The sequence below is a fragment of the Syngnathus typhle genome, linkage group LG18 (genome assembly GCF_033458585.1).
Source record: "Syngnathus typhle isolate RoL2023-S1 ecotype Sweden linkage group LG18, RoL_Styp_1.0, whole genome shotgun sequence".
Classification (NCBI taxonomy): Eukaryota; Metazoa; Chordata; class Actinopteri; order Syngnathiformes; family Syngnathidae; genus Syngnathus; species Syngnathus typhle.
The window spans coordinates 7,910,651-7,928,012 of record NC_083755.1 but is presented as its reverse complement, the minus strand read 5'-3'; the positions used below and the strand labels follow the sequence as shown (position 1 = coordinate 7,928,012).

The 17,362-nt window shown below is 47.9% G+C and overlaps 3 protein-coding genes across 5 annotated transcripts; 1 reads left to right on the top strand and 2 right to left on the bottom strand.

The window, feature by feature from the left end:
- The first annotated feature begins 95 nt into the window (after positions 1-95).
- lhpp (phospholysine phosphohistidine inorganic pyrophosphate phosphatase) lies at positions 96-15,407 on the top strand. Of its 2 annotated transcripts, XR_009710290.1 has the most exons (9): positions 96-296; positions 494-681; positions 895-1,048; positions 1,130-1,193; positions 1,299-1,391; positions 1,494-1,585; positions 6,353-6,453; positions 6,686-14,929; positions 15,024-15,407. XR_009710290.1 is itself a non-coding variant. In XM_061264490.1 (8 exons), the coding sequence occupies exons 1-7, from the start codon at positions 139-141 to the stop codon at positions 6,450-6,452; spliced, it is 849 nt and encodes a 282-aa protein (XP_061120474.1). In that variant the 5' UTR covers positions 106-138; the 3' UTR covers position 6,453; positions 15,024-15,407. The 2 variants fall into 2 exon arrangements, 1 of the variants encoding a protein (XP_061120474.1); XM_061264490.1 differs by lacking the exon at positions 6,686-14,929 and having other exon boundaries at positions 106-296.
- Positions 8,355-10,744, bottom strand: fam53b (family with sequence similarity 53 member B). The gene is made up of 4 exons (XM_061264488.1): positions 10,603-10,744; positions 10,218-10,272; positions 9,480-10,108; positions 8,355-8,862 (listed from the first exon to the last, which is right to left on the bottom strand). Exons 1-4 carry the CDS (start codon positions 10,687-10,689, stop codon positions 8,608-8,610), a joined length of 1,026 nt encoding a protein of 341 aa, XP_061120472.1. The 5' UTR covers positions 10,690-10,744; the 3' UTR covers positions 8,355-8,607.
- Positions 14,920-17,213, bottom strand: hpdl (4-hydroxyphenylpyruvate dioxygenase-like). 2 transcript variants are annotated; one of them, XM_061264487.1, is made up of 5 exons: positions 16,530-17,213; positions 16,168-16,334; positions 15,949-16,100; positions 15,469-15,584; positions 14,920-15,310 (listed from the first exon to the last, which is right to left on the bottom strand). In XM_061264487.1, exons 1-5 carry the CDS (start codon positions 17,180-17,182, stop codon positions 15,121-15,123), a joined length of 1,278 nt encoding a protein of 425 aa, XP_061120471.1. In that variant the 5' UTR covers positions 17,183-17,213; the 3' UTR covers positions 14,920-15,120. The 2 variants fall into 2 exon arrangements, with proteins under 2 accessions (XP_061120471.1, XP_061120470.1); XM_061264486.1 differs by having other exon boundaries at positions 15,469-15,587; positions 16,530-17,212.
- Between the last annotated feature and the right edge of the window lie 149 nt (positions 17,214-17,362).

Genomic DNA, 17,362 nt, shown 5'->3' with positions numbered 1-17,362 from the left:
AGCTCGTGATGTCTTTATTATTATTATTATTATTTTGTTAAATTTAATATGTGTCGTAAATCTGTTTATTTAAACGTATTTTTTGTCTTCTAACGTGATCGTAAGAAGTTGACAGCTGGTATCACGCTGCTGTCGCGCATGCGCAGAACGAGAGCGGTAGTCGTCATGGCGGACACTTGCTGGCCGAGCTGCGCTACGAATTTAAAAGGCGTCATACTGGACATGTGCGGAGTTTTGTATGACAGCGGGGAGGGAGACGGAGTGGCCATCCCTGGCTCCGTCGAAGCCGTGAGGAAGTGAGTTTGTAACCGTAGGTACCAGATCTACTCGGTTGGTCAGATTGGCTCGGGGGCTCGCCCTTCTTGGGAACGTCACACTTTCTGATTGGCTGGAAAAGTGACGGATAAATTGTGATTGGTCTATTGTGCGGAAATGGGATTGTGGTTCGTGATCATCTCATCACTGGATACTCTGGCTTGCTTTTATGTGTTAGGCTCAAAGCGTCCGACCTGAAGTTGAGATTCTGTACCAATGAAACTCAGGCAGCGAGAGAGAAGTTTGTGGCCAAACTCCAAAGATTGGGATTTGACATTTGTGTCAGTGAGGTCTTCTCTCCGGCACCTGCAGCAGTTGCTGTGCTGAGACAAAGAGGGCTGCGGCCCCACCTGCTGGTGTACGATGGTACTGCCTGCTCATACGTCAAGTGGTTTTTAATTTGACTTTTTATGATTCGTTTTATTTTCCATCTAATACTAAAACAGTGTGAAATAATTCTTTTTTTCCTGAAGCTCATGCTGCTAAAAAAAACAATTGTGACTAATGGTCCAAAACACAAAACTAATGTGCATGCATGAATGAATTAGTCGCATTGTTATTTTGTGTCTTTTCCGACAGCGCTTCTGCCTGAGTTTGACGGTATCGACACGAGCGATCCTAATTGCGTGGTGATCGGTGATGCGGCAGAAAAATTCTCTTACGCCAACTTAAATGAAGCATTCAGGGTCCTGATCGGGCTGGAGAAGCCAACCTTGTTCTCCCTCGGAAAAGGGTATCCTGGATATCATTTTTATTTATCATATATGTTCATCATAGCGTGGTTAACACTGTATCTCATGCTCTCTGTCCACAGAAAGTATTACAAAGAGACGGATGGTCTGAAGCTAGACGTGGGAGTTTACATGAAGGCTCTGGAGGTACAGTGGCCATCACACGGGATGGGATTGCTAGTCACCATGACTGGATGCTTCTGTACTTTCTGTTTAGTTCTGGGTTTCCTACATGTGTTTGTCTTCATCTAGTACGCTTGTGACGTGGAGGCCGAGGTCATCGGGAAGCCCTCTGCCACGTTCTTCCAGAGCGTTCTCAACGACATGGCTCTGCAGCCACATGAGGTAGGGATACTTTGCGTAAACCCAGAAGCAATATGCCGGACATCACCTTGTCATTTGGACCACAGAGTTGTTACTACAAATACATTTTCATCGCTCCGCTAGGTGATGATGATTGGCGACGATCTGGTGAACGATGTTGGCGGTGCCCAGCAAGTCGGAATGAGAGGCGTGCAAGTCCGAACAGGAAAATACAGGTTGGTGGATTACGGGGAAAAACAGAACACTAATTATTCATGAGAAAAAACATTTCTAGACATGCTGTAAAATACCGTCTGGCTCTCTGGAGAAAAAAACACTTTCACTTAGTTGTCAAAAGAGGGCGCTGAACAACAGTTGTTTATCCCACTGATGTTCCTTTTTTTTGGGTCAAACTTATAGACGAGTACATTTTATTGAGATGCCTCCAAAAATAGCACAGGCGAATCTCTGTACGGTTGACAGATTTATGATGCTCGGGTGCCTTGACGATAGAATAATTACAGACTCATGCTGGTGATTACATTTGCGAGGAAAAAAAGTGCTTTTGTGGCTCCGGGGTAGGGTGGGGTGGGGTGGGGGAGCGAAGTGTGCAAGCTGCGTGTTAAAATGCAGGTTCAGGAGAAAACTAGGAAAAAGCACGTCTTCAGTTGGTGGATGCTACTACAGCAGCAGCAGCAGCAGCCTGCTTCAGCTTTTTTAGCTTTGTTTGGTGGAGTCCTAAACTCCCAGTCAGATGTGGGAAAACACAGCTGTTTCCACATGGAGCAGATGCCGCGCAGACCTCTGCTTCCCATCAGGCTGGAAGGAAAAAGAGCCGGCCGCAAATAGGCCAGCCGGGCCCGGACCAGGAAAAAAGACACAAATCACTGAAGGTTCTTATCGTAGCTGTGCGGATTAGAGTAACCTATCAGATCAGTCAACACTCCGCGCGTCATTTATTCATAATAACCGCCGACTCGTACAATACAAATAAACCAAACGACTGGAAAAGTCACACCCATAATCAATCGTTCTTGTACTGTAGAATTGAAAACAATGACGAGAAATAACCCACAGTCATTGGCCACACATTTAATGACACAAACCTGATGGGATGGGATTATCTGCAGGATATGTTTCCAGAAGGATCTCGTTGGTCATGTGTGTTTCTTGATTTGACTCGAGTGTATTTGACAAAGCTGCTGAGAGAGGGGAAAAAAGGCTTCAAATGGAGGCTGTAATCAGTTTCACATGTAGTGTACATGCAAGGCCGCATCCCCCATCCCTCCACAAGAACATGAGTGTAGCCGGCCACATGATTAGGAACACCTAAATAAACAATCGACATGCTGTGCATTCTCATCGGAGTTTGGCAGATGAGAACGCACGACAAACATTTTCGCACAGCAGCCGCCAGTGCCGCCTTCAAAACGGTTTACAGTGTAAATCACAAGGCCCGGCGGAGCGCCCACGCTTGGCTGCACGTGAAAGCTGAAGTCAGGGTTTTCCAGCAGGTCAGGCGGGATAGTCTTTCGGGAACGGCTCAACAGTCAGGAAGTGAGAGTTTCTCCCGTGAAGCATCACAAAAAACCCGCAAGAACAAAAAAACAAACGTTGCATGATGTTTTATCTTTGCATAAGTTTCCAGTCACTTCGAGGGCATGGACCGCAACCACTTTTTGTTTTTGTCGGCGTGGGTTGTAATCGGTGTCATCAGGTGTCTCTAACCTCAAGTGCATCTTATGGCTTATCTGGACGGCACTGAAAAAGGAACATGTCGGTTTCGCTTCCACAGACAACAATCGTGTCAACGTTACGTTACAATATGCCTCAATATCATTGACGCTTGCTAATTAACTTCCAGACTAATCCATGTTGTTCCCAATTGGCAGCTATGAGCGAAACGTAAACGCAATCAATTCGTCCGGCAGACTCCGGGACGCCGTTTTGTTCTCTGACCCGTCGGTCCTCTCTGCGGTTAGCATTTGCGTCCGACGCTTTAAGTCGAATATTCCGCAGCGGTTTGAAACATCCGTCTGGCTGCAGGCTTTCCTGCTTCCTCTTGTTGCTCAGATTCCACGCGGAGCGTGTGGGCCAGTGCTTTGTCCGTCGGAATGCTGCAAATATTGCAAACACCTTGCTTGACTTATCAGAACTTGGAAACCCAATGTGGCTTTACTTAGTAGCTATTATGTCGATTTGTTGCTAACTTCCTACATTGCAATTACCATTAGCCAGTCCACACTGGCTCAATTGCTTTTGGCACATTTTTCCCTTTTAATCATGTGTGACTCAGCAGTCCCTTAGCTGCAACAAAACGCTCTTGCGCGTTACCACATTGACGCTAAGGGGGGGGAAGGAGACTGAGAAAGTCGTCAGCAGCCAAAGCTCTTTTATCGCTGTCTCTTCTGCATCTGACTTGGTGAAAATATTTTGTCCAGGAAGGATAACAGTGCGTTAAGAGAAAACAAAAGCCACGGGCATAAGACTCAGCCCTGGGGAACGCCGGGTTCAACGAGTGTTTATAATAAATTGCTAATTCTCCATCTAAGTAGCGGTGCACGGTATGGAAAACTTTATTAAAAAGAGATTCTGGTGTGTTTGCACTGCTTTTTTCGCCCGGTTGTAGTGTTTGTTTTTTATAAAGGACTATCTCCATGTTAGAATGAATGAAAATTGTTGAAAGCCCAAGATTGGCAAATTGAAGAGATCCAAAGTAAAACTTCCTGCTTGTTCAGCTTGAGATGTGTTTGCGTTGGAAAGGAGCAAGAACGGTTTTGTCAGTTTGGGGATCCCTCCATCTTGTCTCGCTCTCAGGCGCCTTTCAACCAATGACTTCTCTCTGCTGCCGCCCGCTTAAGCAACCTCAGCTGCTCGACTCAACGTTTGCAGTCAGGTGGGCGAAAAAAGCCATTTGTGTGTGTGTGTGTGTGTGTGCGAAGGGCGCAGATTTAAACATCTGTCACCGTCTGTTGACATAACACTGCCGCCTCAGTTGAGTCTGCAGCCCCGCAGCTGCATCGTGTCATGAACGAGCATGCGAGCAGAAAGACGCTTTTGTCTTTCTCTACCTCATTCAGGGCATTCTTCGGGGCCGCATTTAAAACGGGTGACATCACACAGCGCCAGCCTTCCCTTTCCCCTTGGCGTTTTGGAGTTTGTTTTCGTGAGGGTGAGAAAGGTGCTTTTCTCGCCAAGCGTGCAGTGTGAAAAGCTTCTCGGCAACAAACTGACTCGTGGGTTTTTCCACCCTCGCGTTGGCAGCCCTATGACTGTTTTTCCTTTTCGGCGTCGCCGCCGCTTCGCTCATAAATGGGATTCCCCCCTCGGCGAAGCCAGGTGAAGTTATGTACCACGTTGTGTTATTTTAAAAAAAAAAAGCAGATGTGTTGCTGTAAGAGATTATCTGATGAGTGACCTTGAAGTATGCAGGTCCAGAATGACTTGTCAGACCAGAAGTAGTTGAGTGAAGAAGATATAGAATGCTACGTTAGCATCTGGCACTTGTGATTAACAGCGAGGGCGTATTCGGCAGGCACGTCACCACCCTCAGACCAAAATTGGGTCACTCTTGAGGTTTCCACGTCGACCCTCGTTTGGGTCTTATCTGCATTCTCACGGTGTGCTAAAAAAAAAAAAAGGCCCAATTTAACGGTTTTCTCTAAGGCAGCTGAAAGTCACATTTGAAGCTGACACTTGACACGTCTGCTTCAAACAGTAAATGGAACATAATATGACAGCGAGGCAACGTTGTGACTCATTTGTATCTGCTTCCAGCTCACGTCAGTCATGCTTCTCACACGGCACCATCGACAGCTGCTTTGAATTTCCACTTTGATGCTTTTTCTCTCAATTATGTGTAAGTCTGCTGTCCACTTCCAAGATGGCCGTGAGCTTCGAGGTGCGGCACCTTCTGGGGTTTATCACAGGATGGTGACAAAAGTCCGCGCCATCCCAGAAAGTAGAACCTAAAGGACGCGTTACCTCATCGGGTAACACAAGATGCTTTGTCTTAAATTTTGCATGCTGCCATTTAGCCTCTTTCTCTTTCTCTCTCTTCTTCATTATTCATGAAGCAAAGCAGTGTCGCAAGATGTTTGTGAAGTGGATCCGTCGTCGAGGCCGCACGGGAGACGCAACCGCGGCACCGTCAGCGGCTCGGTTCACGTAACCCAAACGTCCGACGGCTGACAGACGTGCGCAAACACACGGCAGGCAGCGCTTCCCCGCGTCGTTCACCATTCAATAGCTTCTCTTTGCAAAGCCCAGCGCCCTGGCCTCCTTTCTGGCGGCGTGCAAATATTTGCCACGGTGCCTTGGCGAGTTCTCGGAGTGCAGTTTATTGGCAGTGTGTGTGCCACACACTCAGCACATGGGGTGGACGCGGGGGCCCGGTGCCCATCTGGAGCCTGGACCCGTGGCTCGGTCCAAGACGGGCGGTGGAGGGGGGGCATTTAGGCCTCCTCTCCATAAATGAGTCTGGGGGCAATCATGCGGATGAATGAAGGAGGCCTCTCTTGTCTTTTCAAGAAAAGGGGGGCCTGCATGAGGGTAGCGATCGCATTTCCCCCACCAGCTGATTACGCCGCCTTATCTCCCAACCATCGCTTGGCACTGAGCCCAAACATGGCCGCCACCAGCGCCATGGGGGGGCTTTTGTTACTCTTTCCAACTGTTGCATAGAATGCAGAGGGCAAACTAATAGCATACAAACGTTTCACACTATTGTTATTATTTTGCTAGAATTACACGTGTGCTTTTTTTTTTACAGACACACACACACACACACACACACACCTGCTGTTTTAACAAGGCTTTGAGTGTACACATAGTTTTGTAGCGTTCATCATCTCAGGGTTCGCTTGAGTCTCACCCGTAGGCATCGAGGCAGCTCCGCATACTTTGTTGACGTGCACTCTTGTGATCTCCTGGGAACCATTTAGCACCGGAATCTTCCGGTAGACACCCTGTCATCAACTCTTCTCCTTTTGGGTTCTCCTCAGGCCCAGTGACCAGAGGCACCCGAGCGTGATTGCCGACGGGACGGCCGACAACCTGGCCCAGGCTGTGGACGTGATCCTCAACCGCAGGGGGAAACCCTAAGGTGATTTAAACCTTTGTGTCGATTATTGAAATTAGTCTATGACCCCCAAAACAATCTGGAAACTCAAAAAGCGGGTCAGTACATATTATACTCGATCCAGTCAACTTCCTTTCTTAGTTTGACACAGATAAGAATCGAATCAGAATTCAAAAAATAATTACTAGGTCACAGTAGTCAGTAGCGTGTCTCGCTACACAACATCGCTCAGCCAAGTCGTCGTTCTTTTTTGTAGCGTCATGTGACGTAACCACTGCCAGTACATGATTGTCATAGACTGGATGCCGACGTACTCCAGTTACGCTCGTATCGGTTTCCCCCGGGTGGAGTTTGGCGGGCCAGAACGCTCGCCTCACAAATAACGACGCTTCCTATTGATGCCTTGTCTCACTACTTTGTCCATAAATGTTAGACTCAATAAAGATCTGTGACAGTTGTCAATCTGTCAGACGTCGGGATAGTTTAACGTCTACCCGGAATTCCCTTTTTCCTACATCTGGGAACGGGAAGCAGCTTGGCCGCTGAGACGACAACCGCAAATCAAGTGTGACCAATCGCCCCTGGAATCTGCTTTCAAAGTGTCACAGCATCATCGGCGTCACGGCCAAGCTTTTCCCGGGGGCCCGGCCGCCTCATTGTTACATCATTAACCGCTCGTTAGCATTCACTCCGGCGTCCCGCGCTGAGGTTCAGCCTCGGCGAGAAAGTGGGCTCGGGCAGGCCAGCTGGAACAAAACAAAAACGATTGTTGGAAGGCGGCTGCCCCCGGAGCTTCCAGCGTCCCCGAATGGATCCAGCGCCAAGAACAAAAGCCCATTGGCGAGTGATTCATTGAAGGCTTCGTGGTTCGCTTCACCGTGAACTGACACAAGCTCGACTGTTAATGGGCAATTTGAGTTCATGAAATGCTCTAAAAAGGACATAAGCCACGCCTCTTTCTGATTGGCCAAGGAACCCGCTGCAAAGTGCTAGCAAGCTCGTTCTTAAGCTGATGATCTCATTTTCAATGCTAAGCTGACTGACACCTTGGGCCGACGGCGCGACAAAGCCTGGAGTCTGTCTGTTAGACCAAATTCAGATCTTAGATTGTGCAGGTGTAGCTAATGCTATGTCAGAAGAGCAATAAATCTCACAAAAAAAGCACCTAAGGTTGAAGTATTTGGAGTGCACTCTTGCCCTTGACCAGGAATCCGCGTGTCGACTCAACTCTGCACACCTGCACACTCTGAAATTGGTATTTGAGATTTTATTTGAAGCTCCTCTCCCCCAAAGCTTGCTCTGTCTAATTGACTTCAAATTTGTGGTGCGCTTCGACAGGAAAGGGTGTGACCTGTAGATTTGACAACATGAGCGAGAGCGTCGGGCCAACTGTCATCTGATAAGACCTCAAAGAACACTTCCTATCGTTTGATTGCTAAGGGGTGGTTGAGGACGTTTGCTTGCCGTTGAGGTTGCCGCGAGGTTAGCGAGCCGGCCTGACACATGGCCCGCATTCACAAGCGCCGGGCGGGCTTCTCGCTCAGAAAAAAAGACCCTTTTGTTTCCCCCAGTGCAAGGAAGCCTGCGTGGGCTGGGGGTTAGGCCTCTGGGGTGAACAGCAGTTTACCTCCGTCACTCCGGCCGTAATTAAAAAAAAAAAAAAAAAAGCGACCGACATCATCCTTGTTCGGTCGGCTTCACAAACACAGGCTCATCAAGTAACGCTGTGGCTTGTCTTTAATTGGGTCACTTTGCATTGTTGCATTAAACACAAAATAACTTATTAAAACTTCAGTTGGTAACCCGCAGAGATCCTCTTTAGGTCCTCTCCCCATTATATTCTTCTCGAGCTAAATCGGAAAAAGAGGAAATCCCCATTATATTCTTCTCGAGCTAAATCGGAAAAAGAGGAAACGTACACACGGCACATTTCAAACGGTTTATTCATATAGAAATACGCTTGTCGTTACAAATTGTAAAATATTAATGCTATTGAATAGAAGCCACATTTTCCCGTGTGTCCCATGAAAAAATTAAGACTTGTTATTTCCCCTGGACATTGGACACGTCCTGATTGCTTTGTCTCCTGAAACACACTTAGAACCCCTGCGTAGTTTCGGGGACAGCTTAAGACCACTCCCAACCCCAACGTCCTTTAGTCCGTAAGACTTTCAAGTCTCAATTCCGCTCGATCTGCTCAATGTCCAGCTCGCCTCCGAGCAGACAGGCGTCCTTCCCGGTGCCTCTCCAAAGTGCCACCGTATCTTTACGATGCGTGGAGAGCCGCTCCACCTCCCGCGTGGCCAGGCCGCTCGGCTCGTGCTTGGTCATAGGCGCAACGTCGTCCCAAGCGTTGCTAGTAGAAAAGTCCTCGCTGTGTCCGGACTTGCCTGAGATTCCCGGGCAGCTGAGGCTGTGGAAGTTCTGAAGTTTCTGCAAAGATGGCCGAAAAAGAAAAATGTTACAGTTAATAACTGAATGCTTCGAAGTGTGACAACATGTGATTGTGGCACAATCAAGGCATACATGGGCGAGGACCTTGAAAGGACCTCGTGCGGAACGGATGCCAGGGTCCTGACAGCTGCGCATTAAGACGATCCCCTCTTTACGCTTTAATGCCGAGAAGACGGAACAGCTGCCTCGCGCTTGACGGAAAAAGGAGCCCAGTCAAAGCCCCTCGCTGGCTTACCGAATCAACAAACGGGCCGTGCTGGAGATGACTGGAAAGACCCTTCGTGAGAACATCTACCAGGTTCATCATCTACTCTGACCTTGACTGGCTGTCTATAGAAGCTGATTGATAACTCAGGAGACCGAGCCTGGCCTGGCCTGTGATCTGCCCGCTGAAGCTGAATCGATCCCAATCAATATTTATCTCTTCACAAACACGCCCCACTGGCGTGACCTCTGCCGCAGCTGTTCCACTCGCTTTTCATGACTTAGTGACTGTCTGAAACTAGTTTGACCGCCTTTCCATGTCGGCAGGGAGTGGCCTCACAAGCAGTGATCTTGGGGATTCCACTCATGCGTATCATGGCTGCTCCACCAACCTGAGTCATCTTTGCCAGATCCAGCGAGGGCCTTTGCATGTCATCTGGCCTCCTGCGCTTGACCCCCATCTTCTTGTCATTGAGAACGCAGGGCTGCGAGCGGCTACGGGCCAGACTCCCCGGCCCTCCTCGGCGCTCCAACTCAGGGGTGGAGTCGGGCGAGCTGACGGGCTCGGGGATCTCTTCCTGAGAGAGGTAGAAGGGCTGGGCCGGGGCGGCGGGGAGGCTGAAGCTGGAGCTGCGCTGGATAGCCGGGAAGCCCGTGTGAGCCATTCCGCCACGGTGGACGCTCCCGCCGCTGTGGCACCTCCTCTTTTCAACCGCCGTCCACACTCTGGATCCCTGGGGTCTCCAAGTGGAGCGGTGCAGCTCGGCGAAGCAGGAAAGCGAACGGCATTGACGTTTGCTAGGCGGCGCCGCCGGCGGCGGCGAAGACGCGGCGGCCTCCGTCAAGCTGAGGTCCTGCAGAAGGCTGTTGATGCTACCGGACGCGGAGCCCACCTCCCAGCCCCATTGGGAAGTGCTCCGGTGCACCTCGGGCAGGACGTCCCAAAGACTCTCCAGGCTCGTGCCGACCGGACTCTGCGGCGAGGCGCAGCCGCGTGCCACCTCGCACCATGGCCTTGTATCTACAAAACATTCACCAGACGCGCTTAAATTCCTTCCTCAATGGAGTCTCACCGGAACCTCAACTGAGATAAGACGACATGTCATGACTTTGCTCTTTTCAACTCTTACCCGCAAGTTCACGAGGGAAGAGCGTTGTCCCCTGGCTCATGGTCTGCGCCCGCAGCTATGGAAGTAAGACCAGAAAAATCAAGCAGGCATCTTGACGTCATTGCATGTGGCCCAGAGGGCAGCACAAAATTCTTCCTCTCCTCCTCCTCCACCTACGTGATCTACAAAATGAGTCAGACTTGCGAAACGTCAACGACTCTATTGTGACAGCCAGTGGAGTGAATGGAGAGCGGGTGACAGAAACACGCCGGCCGTAGCTGACGGAGCTCCAGAAATTGAGCCGTGATGCAATTCAATGTAACAAGCCTCCCCGTCTTCTTCATTTCATTTCCATCGTAAAGTGAACGACATGGAAATCGGAACTGTAATCAAAGTTGACACTCACCGAGCCCAACTGTGCGCTTTTGCGCGTTACATTGTCGCCGCCCTTTACTGGCCTCTTCTTGCAAATGATCACCATGGCGATGCACATCCCGGTCCTCAGCTGTTCCGGTGAGTGTCAGTCAAGTGGGCCATGGCCAATGTTCACTCCTTCAACTGCCAACTCTGATGGAGAGACACACCAAGTTGAGCGCACTCATAACTATAGTAACTTAGTAGCTTTTAGTTCCAAGTTCCTGGAATTGTCTATTTCTTTTTTTTAAACATATTTACCTATACTTAACTACCACCACAGGCTCTCACCGCCAAGTCACCAAAACCGCGGAATCCGACACTTGTTTTGTTCGAAAAGGACGACTCGCAGCCGTCCGGGAGAGAAAGTTATTCTCAAAGTCAAAGTTGTGTAAGTCAATCCTCATTGTTGGGGGGGGGGGGCGTCCAGAAATAGCCGACCTTGCGGTTATCAAAACAACCTTCCTGGTCGTGGAGGATGCGAGCAGCACGTAGCAAATTTGCTAATACTCACCGGATGACATTTTCACAAATTGATTTTGCTAAAAGCGCAAAAGAAAGCAACACTCACATATGTGTCAAGTGACTGAAAAAGAAAGTACGTGAGTAGTGGCCTACTTCTTTTAGCCTTTGGACTCTGTCTTGTGTCATAATGTAGAGGGTGTGTTGTGACAAAGCACGCCATAAAAAAATAAATTAAAATAAAAAGACGCGCTACAAATAACCAAAGCTAATTGCCGTTTGGAACCAGTTTTTTGGACGCAGCATGCCTAATCGCTGTGGTAATTCACTCAAAGGCCAGTTGTTGTTCGGAATTAAAGGGCAGGTGCCAGGGTGACGGACTAAAAAGAAACATAGGCTATGTTCACCTACGTCTATTTATGAATGAATGAAATGAGGCGCTCATCCGACGTGGGGGGGTACGGGGGGGGTCTCCTCCAGCTTGCAGCTGCCCGCTTACCATAAACACAAAGGCTCAGCATGGCCACCAAGCAGTGGCGCGCTCCCAAGGGGGCCGCTGTTTAATTATCCCCCCCCCCCCACACACACATATAATCGCCGCCACTGTATACATTGGCGCAGGAGCGACGTCCAAAACGGAGGCCATTAAGGGCAAACAATTGAAAACACAAACATCCTCCTACCCGCGCAGCACGACAACACCGGGCCCCTGTCAGAAGCGCACTCGTCTCTTTTATATGAAGCTTCTGCAAAACTGCTAATTCAGAGCTTCGGCCTTTTTCAGAGAACCCATGTCATTATTATTATATTATTATTCACAAACCTTTCAGAATTGAGAAGAAGTTCCCAGTAATTCCATATATAGAAATTGTTTGCTAAAAAAAAAACAACAACAACAAAAACAACAAGTTTCGCTTTCCTGGGACATCATTCTTGTGCCTCACTCTTCAGGCATGGTCAATTTATGTTCAATCCAACTGGGTTGACCTTTAATCTTGTAAATTACTTCCTGATTGATTCCCACGGAAGGTTTCCAACTTTGAAAAGGTGGCCAACAATCTTGGACTATGTATAAATGCTACGTATCTGCAGAATCATACAACACTTTTTTGGGGAGGGGGGGGTCCCACCATTAACAGCTGAGATCCCCCTCACGAAAGGAGAATTACTTTGCCGTGACTAGCGGCCACAGAATGTTACACGCAAGCTAGAGAGCAAACACGAGGTCTGTGGCGATCCGCTCGTAAATGGAACGTCTGCAGAAAGGGTCAAATGTGCAGTGTAATATTTTCCACATGTATTGTCACATTCAAGTTCAAGGGGTGCGTTTATGAGCCCCACCGTGACCGGATGACTGACGGCAACGAGTGCTTAAACTTCTGGTTCTGCTGGACTCATAAGACGGCAACATTCCAGTGTAATAGCCTTTACTTGAACACACAAGTCACAAGAAAAAAATAACAATAAAACACGTTTTTAAAAGCTCTCGGCAAGGTGTTGCAAAACCTTTCATTGACACATCTAACTTTCTTATCATACAAGCAAAACGGTATGTATAATAATTGATCTGGATTCATACGGAAGTAAATAATACAAAATAGATCCATTTTTACACTAATGTGGCACATTTTAAACTTATTTGTATCCCATTTTTGCTTCTGACTAGGCACGAGCCATTATCAGATTATGACAATTATAACCTTGAGCTATAATATTACGGTTTCACTGTATTGCACCCCCCCCCACACACACACACACACACGCCACCCTCAGGTGGATGCCCGACCCCCCCTTGCCTCACCCCTTTTCACGCCACTGTACCCCATGTGAGCTCCCGACTTTATCTTCCATGACAGTGTAAAAAAAATAAACAATAATAAACGACATACTTTTCGGCATCTATTTAGGACAGTAAATGAAGACTCCCGTGCGTGGGGGAAAACACAATTTCGGTGAATTTATGCACACTATTAAAAGAAGTACACATTACAGACAAAAGAAACATGATCAGAGTCCGGTAAAAAAGTTTTCAGAACTAAATAAAGTTATTATTTGACAAACAATCACTACCTGTGTTGATCGGAAAAAGATGTAAAAGAGTTAACAAGTTAGTAAACAGAGTTCGTATTTACGACTATTGTATTGACATAAACGCAGCAATAGTCAAAACACGAGTCTGGTGTCTAACATTACCTTCTAGTTGATTTTCACTTTCGCTGGATCATGTTGGGATCTGGTCAGCCTTTTAAAACATTCAAACAAAAAATATAAAAATGCAAAGCCAGCGCGTGTCAAGCACGCAGTAAATAGGTTGAGGGATAAAGTGCAACATTTACTCAAGTCCTCTGCGCTACTAGTGCGTTCCAACGTTGCTCGTGACATCACACACTGGACGAAACCATTCACGGCCTGCCGGGAGGGGTGACACATTCCCAACGCTAAAGTCGACATCCGAATAGCATATTTGTAGTTATTCCAGGTGAAACACTCATATTTCCAACCTGTGTGCCGTTTTGTCTATTCAATGCCCATTTCGAAAATATGTGCATTCAACGTAATGGATCGATCCGGCCGTGCTGTCATGAAAAGTAATCCATTACAGCACACACTAAAGTTCTTCCATAACAAAAAACTTCTAACCTGGTAACTTTACCATACCAATGTGACCCAGTGGGGGTTAGTAGTGAGATCTAGCTTTCTAAAACTCCCAGAATAAACTTCCTTAAAAAGGGTGGAAGGATGATAAATACATTTATGGCAAACAGATGTCCAGGAAGTGACCTTTAACATTGCTTTAACCCCATCATGAGTACTCAAGTAAGAAAAGTCTCACTGTACTAACCACCTCTTGTTGTTGTTTTTTCAAATATAGTAGATGTGATCAATACTACGCTGATGTACAACCACCAAACAATGACCTTTGATTGGCACTGGCCAGGAAGTGTTCATTTTGTGATATTGTTCCTCAAATAGCATTTTTGGCCAAGTCATTTAAAGACACGTTTTAAACAAACAAACATCTTCTCGGTCATGCATGTCATTTAGACTTATTTACGAGCAATGTAGAAAATAGATAGCTGTACATTTGGAGCCGTAAAATTCTAACTTTATTGGTGGTTTTTTTTTGCACATGTACGTATTTTAGCCATTAGGCTGATTAATAAGTTAGTAAATATGCAATCGAAGCGATAAAAACAATTTTAGTTCTTTATGAAGCAATGGTTGCATATTATTTTGGACACTTGTTGGTTGTGCTGCATTTATTTTGTGATTCTCCATGTATCCTATGTATTTAGCATGTGGTGGGAACCCTAGTTTGCCAAGTCATGTATGTCATGTACAGGAGTGGGAACTGCGCCGCCGCACCCCTGGCAGAAAGCCTTTTGTTAATCAAGGCGTAACATCTGTTGCGTGCCACTAATCCCCCCAGTGGCCCCCCTTCTCCACTGTCTGCCTTTCGCCTTAAAGGCAGACACGATTTGTGCTTGGGGGTGCAAACGTCTTAGCATGTTTATGACACACTTGCAGTGTGTTCATCTCTCCCGAGGAGGGCGCTGTCTACCCGTCACAAACGTTAATGAAGCTTTTGTTTACATTTCAGTTGAGCTTTCTCGGTTGCCGTAGACCTCTTTTTTTTTAGAGCTGGACTTTCTCGTTAAGTGCCAGTTGTGTTTTGACTGAGTAATTTAAACATTTTTTCACGCTCTCTTTCCTTGCCGTTAATTGGTTAATTTACGGGCATAATTGCGACAGGATCCGTTTGTTTATTTGTGACGTCACCGGAAGCTCGAGCTCAACTAAGGTAACTCGTTGCACGCCTCGTAGCACTCATCTGTCAATCAAGGAACACGTTTGACGTGAGTTTATTTTGTCAGTTTGAGTCAAGATGCTATTTTACAGCCTGTTTTAGAACATGACATGTTGATAAGTCTTATGTCTGCTTTCACACAGATACGCAAACACACTGATGGCAGGGGAAAGAAGAAGCCAACTCCAGCAATAAAGGGCAAAACCGTTGAAAAGAGACTTGGATTAATCGCCAAAGCGCTTAACGTGACTGTTGCAGGGCACCTAAGCGTGCGCTCTCCGCCTTCTTGCCGTCCATGTTGGTCTCCACAATTTTCCACAGGGCCCGGATGTTGCCCTCACCGAAACCGCTCGACCCTCGTCGCTCGATCAGCTCCAGGAAGAAGGTGTCCTCCTCAAAGATGGCCTTGGAGAACACCTGCAGGAGGTATCTGGAGAGGAGATGACACTGTTGTTGAAAATAGTGATGGACTAGTATGTTCCGTTGTGAAGACAGTGATCATATTAAAGATTCCTCGCAATCATGAATGATTCAACAAGGTAGGAAATGGATGCAGTATTCCTAATATGGTGTGTCTAAAACGATCACCTCTGCGTCTCGCTGTCTGACACGAACCGTTGCTCCGGATCGGTGTCCACAAGAACGCCGTGCTGCGCCAACTTCTGGACATCCAGTCCCGCATCCTCAATCTCCTGCAGTTTGCCCTGCTGTCATGCCACAAGTTTAAGAATCAAAAGGTTATTAGGAGAGATTAGGTATCGATTTCGTAGAGTCAACTATTTAGTGATCTAACCCCCCCCAATTCCAACCCTGGGAGGCAAAGGGTCCCATTTTTATCATCTTTGGTATGACCCGGCCGGGGTTTTCACTGAGCTGATTTGAAGTTAAACAATGAGTCATTGTATGCTTTGAAGTAAAGAACCAATGATCGAGTCAAGTGTGGGGAAAAGTAATCATGAAACAGAGCCCTGAGCAACACTAAGGGTTTAAAGCCAGTGTTTTCTTGCCAACTTTGTTTGAAAAGCAAATAGCTCATGTGACTTGGCGCCATTTGATGTTTGCACATACTCCGGTATAGTAGGCAGGTGGTGGCGAGAAGAAGCGCACGCCGGCGTCGGCCATGTTGCGCACCGCCTCCACGATGTCCCTGGTGTACAGCCCGATGTGCTGGATCCCCGCCGCTCGATGCTCCTCCAAGAAAGTGTCCAATTGGTTACTGCCTGGAGGGCAGTGCAAGAACATTGAAGGGAATTGAAAACATGCCATCTCGTTTGCTGCTGTAGTCACCTTGCTCAGGCAGCGATTCTGCAAGAACAAACTTGCAGTCGGGCTGGTCTCGCTGTGCGCCGGGCAGCGAAAGGCCCGACTCGTCGCACTTCCAGTATGTCATTGCGGCTAAGCGGAGGCCCATGCCCTTCTGGTGGATGACAAAGCCGCCGTCTGTCTCGTCGTTTCTGCAAAGATGCCACATCGCGTCAACTGGGAGAACATGAATTGTTTTGTGCAAAACTATAACCCATACTGGGATGCTTTCGACCTAGCAGATGAATGGAATGAATTTGCATATTAAATCGTGATTGCAATATTGAGGAAAAGCAAAAGGCATTTTAGAAATCGGTTAGACCTAAATAAATATTTGGCCTTCTCACCGATGGATGAAGAACCTCTGGAAGCCAAAATGTTGTTGGTACCAACTCAGGACTTGCTGGCTGCTGCCGACGGGACACGCATACGTGATGTGATCCACGTGCGTGCCAGCCCACGGAAGCTGCTGCTGCTCTTGGCCGCCTTCCGTAACCAGAAAGCCGGGCAAAAAGCATCCCCGGTACTCGCTCTTGTCGATCAACGTGTGACACACGTTGCCCACTATAGAGCGCAGCACGGCGTAGGTGACCTTCCCCTGGTGGTCCCGCACGGTGGTGGGCGGCACCGGGAAACTGCAGCCCAAACGCCGGAGAGCCTCGAACGTACCGTGAACGTCGTCCACCTCGAAGCACACGTTGCACACCGTGTCCACCGGGTAGTGCGGGGAAATATCGTACAGGCATCCCGCCGGTTGCTGCTCTTCCGCCTGCTGCTGCGGCGGCGGCTCGACATTGGGCCGGGGAGAATGGACTCGGTTCGCCCTCTCATTGACTATAAACACCGCCGCTCCAGTCCTGAAGACCAACTGCCGGCTCCGCTCCGTCAGCCTGGAGGCGAACAAGTTGAACTTGAATTTGTTAATAAAGTCGCTGGCCAGTTTGTCCACATTGGAGACATGCAGAGAGATGTGGTGCATCCGTCTCACGTAGGCAGCCATGTCGGATGTGGGGAACACGTTAATTGGGTGCGTCTCTTAAACCAGTTACAATCAACGTTTGTTTTCGTGACGTATTGACATATTTAAACAGTAATCTTTTGCGGTTATTCAAACGGCCAAAGGGATTTTTGGGGAAAATTTAAATCTCTATACATATTAGCCTGTCAAATCACTCGCGGT

Bases quoted from the DNA above. Each gene is read 5' to 3' on its own strand.
- lhpp (XM_061264490.1), top strand. From the start codon at position 139: ATGCGCAGAACGAGAGCGGTAGTCGTCATGGCGGACACTTGCTGGCCG. The intron at 297-493 runs GTGAGTTTGTAA...TTTATGTGTTAG, and splicing joins TCCGTCGAAGCCGTGAGGAA to GCTCAAAGCGTCCGACCTGA. The intron at 1,194-1,298 runs GTACAGTGGCCA...GTCTTCATCTAG, and splicing joins TTTACATGAAGGCTCTGGAG to TACGCTTGTGACGTGGAGGC.
- fam53b (XM_061264488.1), bottom strand. From the start codon at position 10,689: ATGTGCATCGCCATGGTGATCATTTGCAAGAAGAGGCCAGTAAAGGGC. The intron at 10,273-10,602 runs GTGAGTGTCAAC...TTACTTCCATAG, and splicing joins AAAGCGCACAGTTGGGCTCG to CTGCGGGCGCAGACCATGAG. The intron at 8,863-9,479 runs GTTGGTGGAGCA...CCATCTTTGCAG, and splicing joins ATCTGGCAAAGATGACTCAG to AAACTTCAGAACTTCCACAG.
- hpdl (XM_061264486.1), bottom strand. From the start codon at position 17,182: ATGGCTGCCTACGTGAGACGGATGCACCACATCTCTCTGCATGTCTCC. The intron at 16,335-16,529 runs GTGAGAAGGCCA...GCATCTTTGCAG, and splicing joins CAGAGGTTCTTCATCCATCG to AAACGACGAGACAGACGGCG. The intron at 15,311-15,468 runs GTGATCGTTTTA...TCTCCTCTCCAG, and splicing joins TCAGACAGCGAGACGCAGAG to ATACCTCCTGCAGGTGTTCT.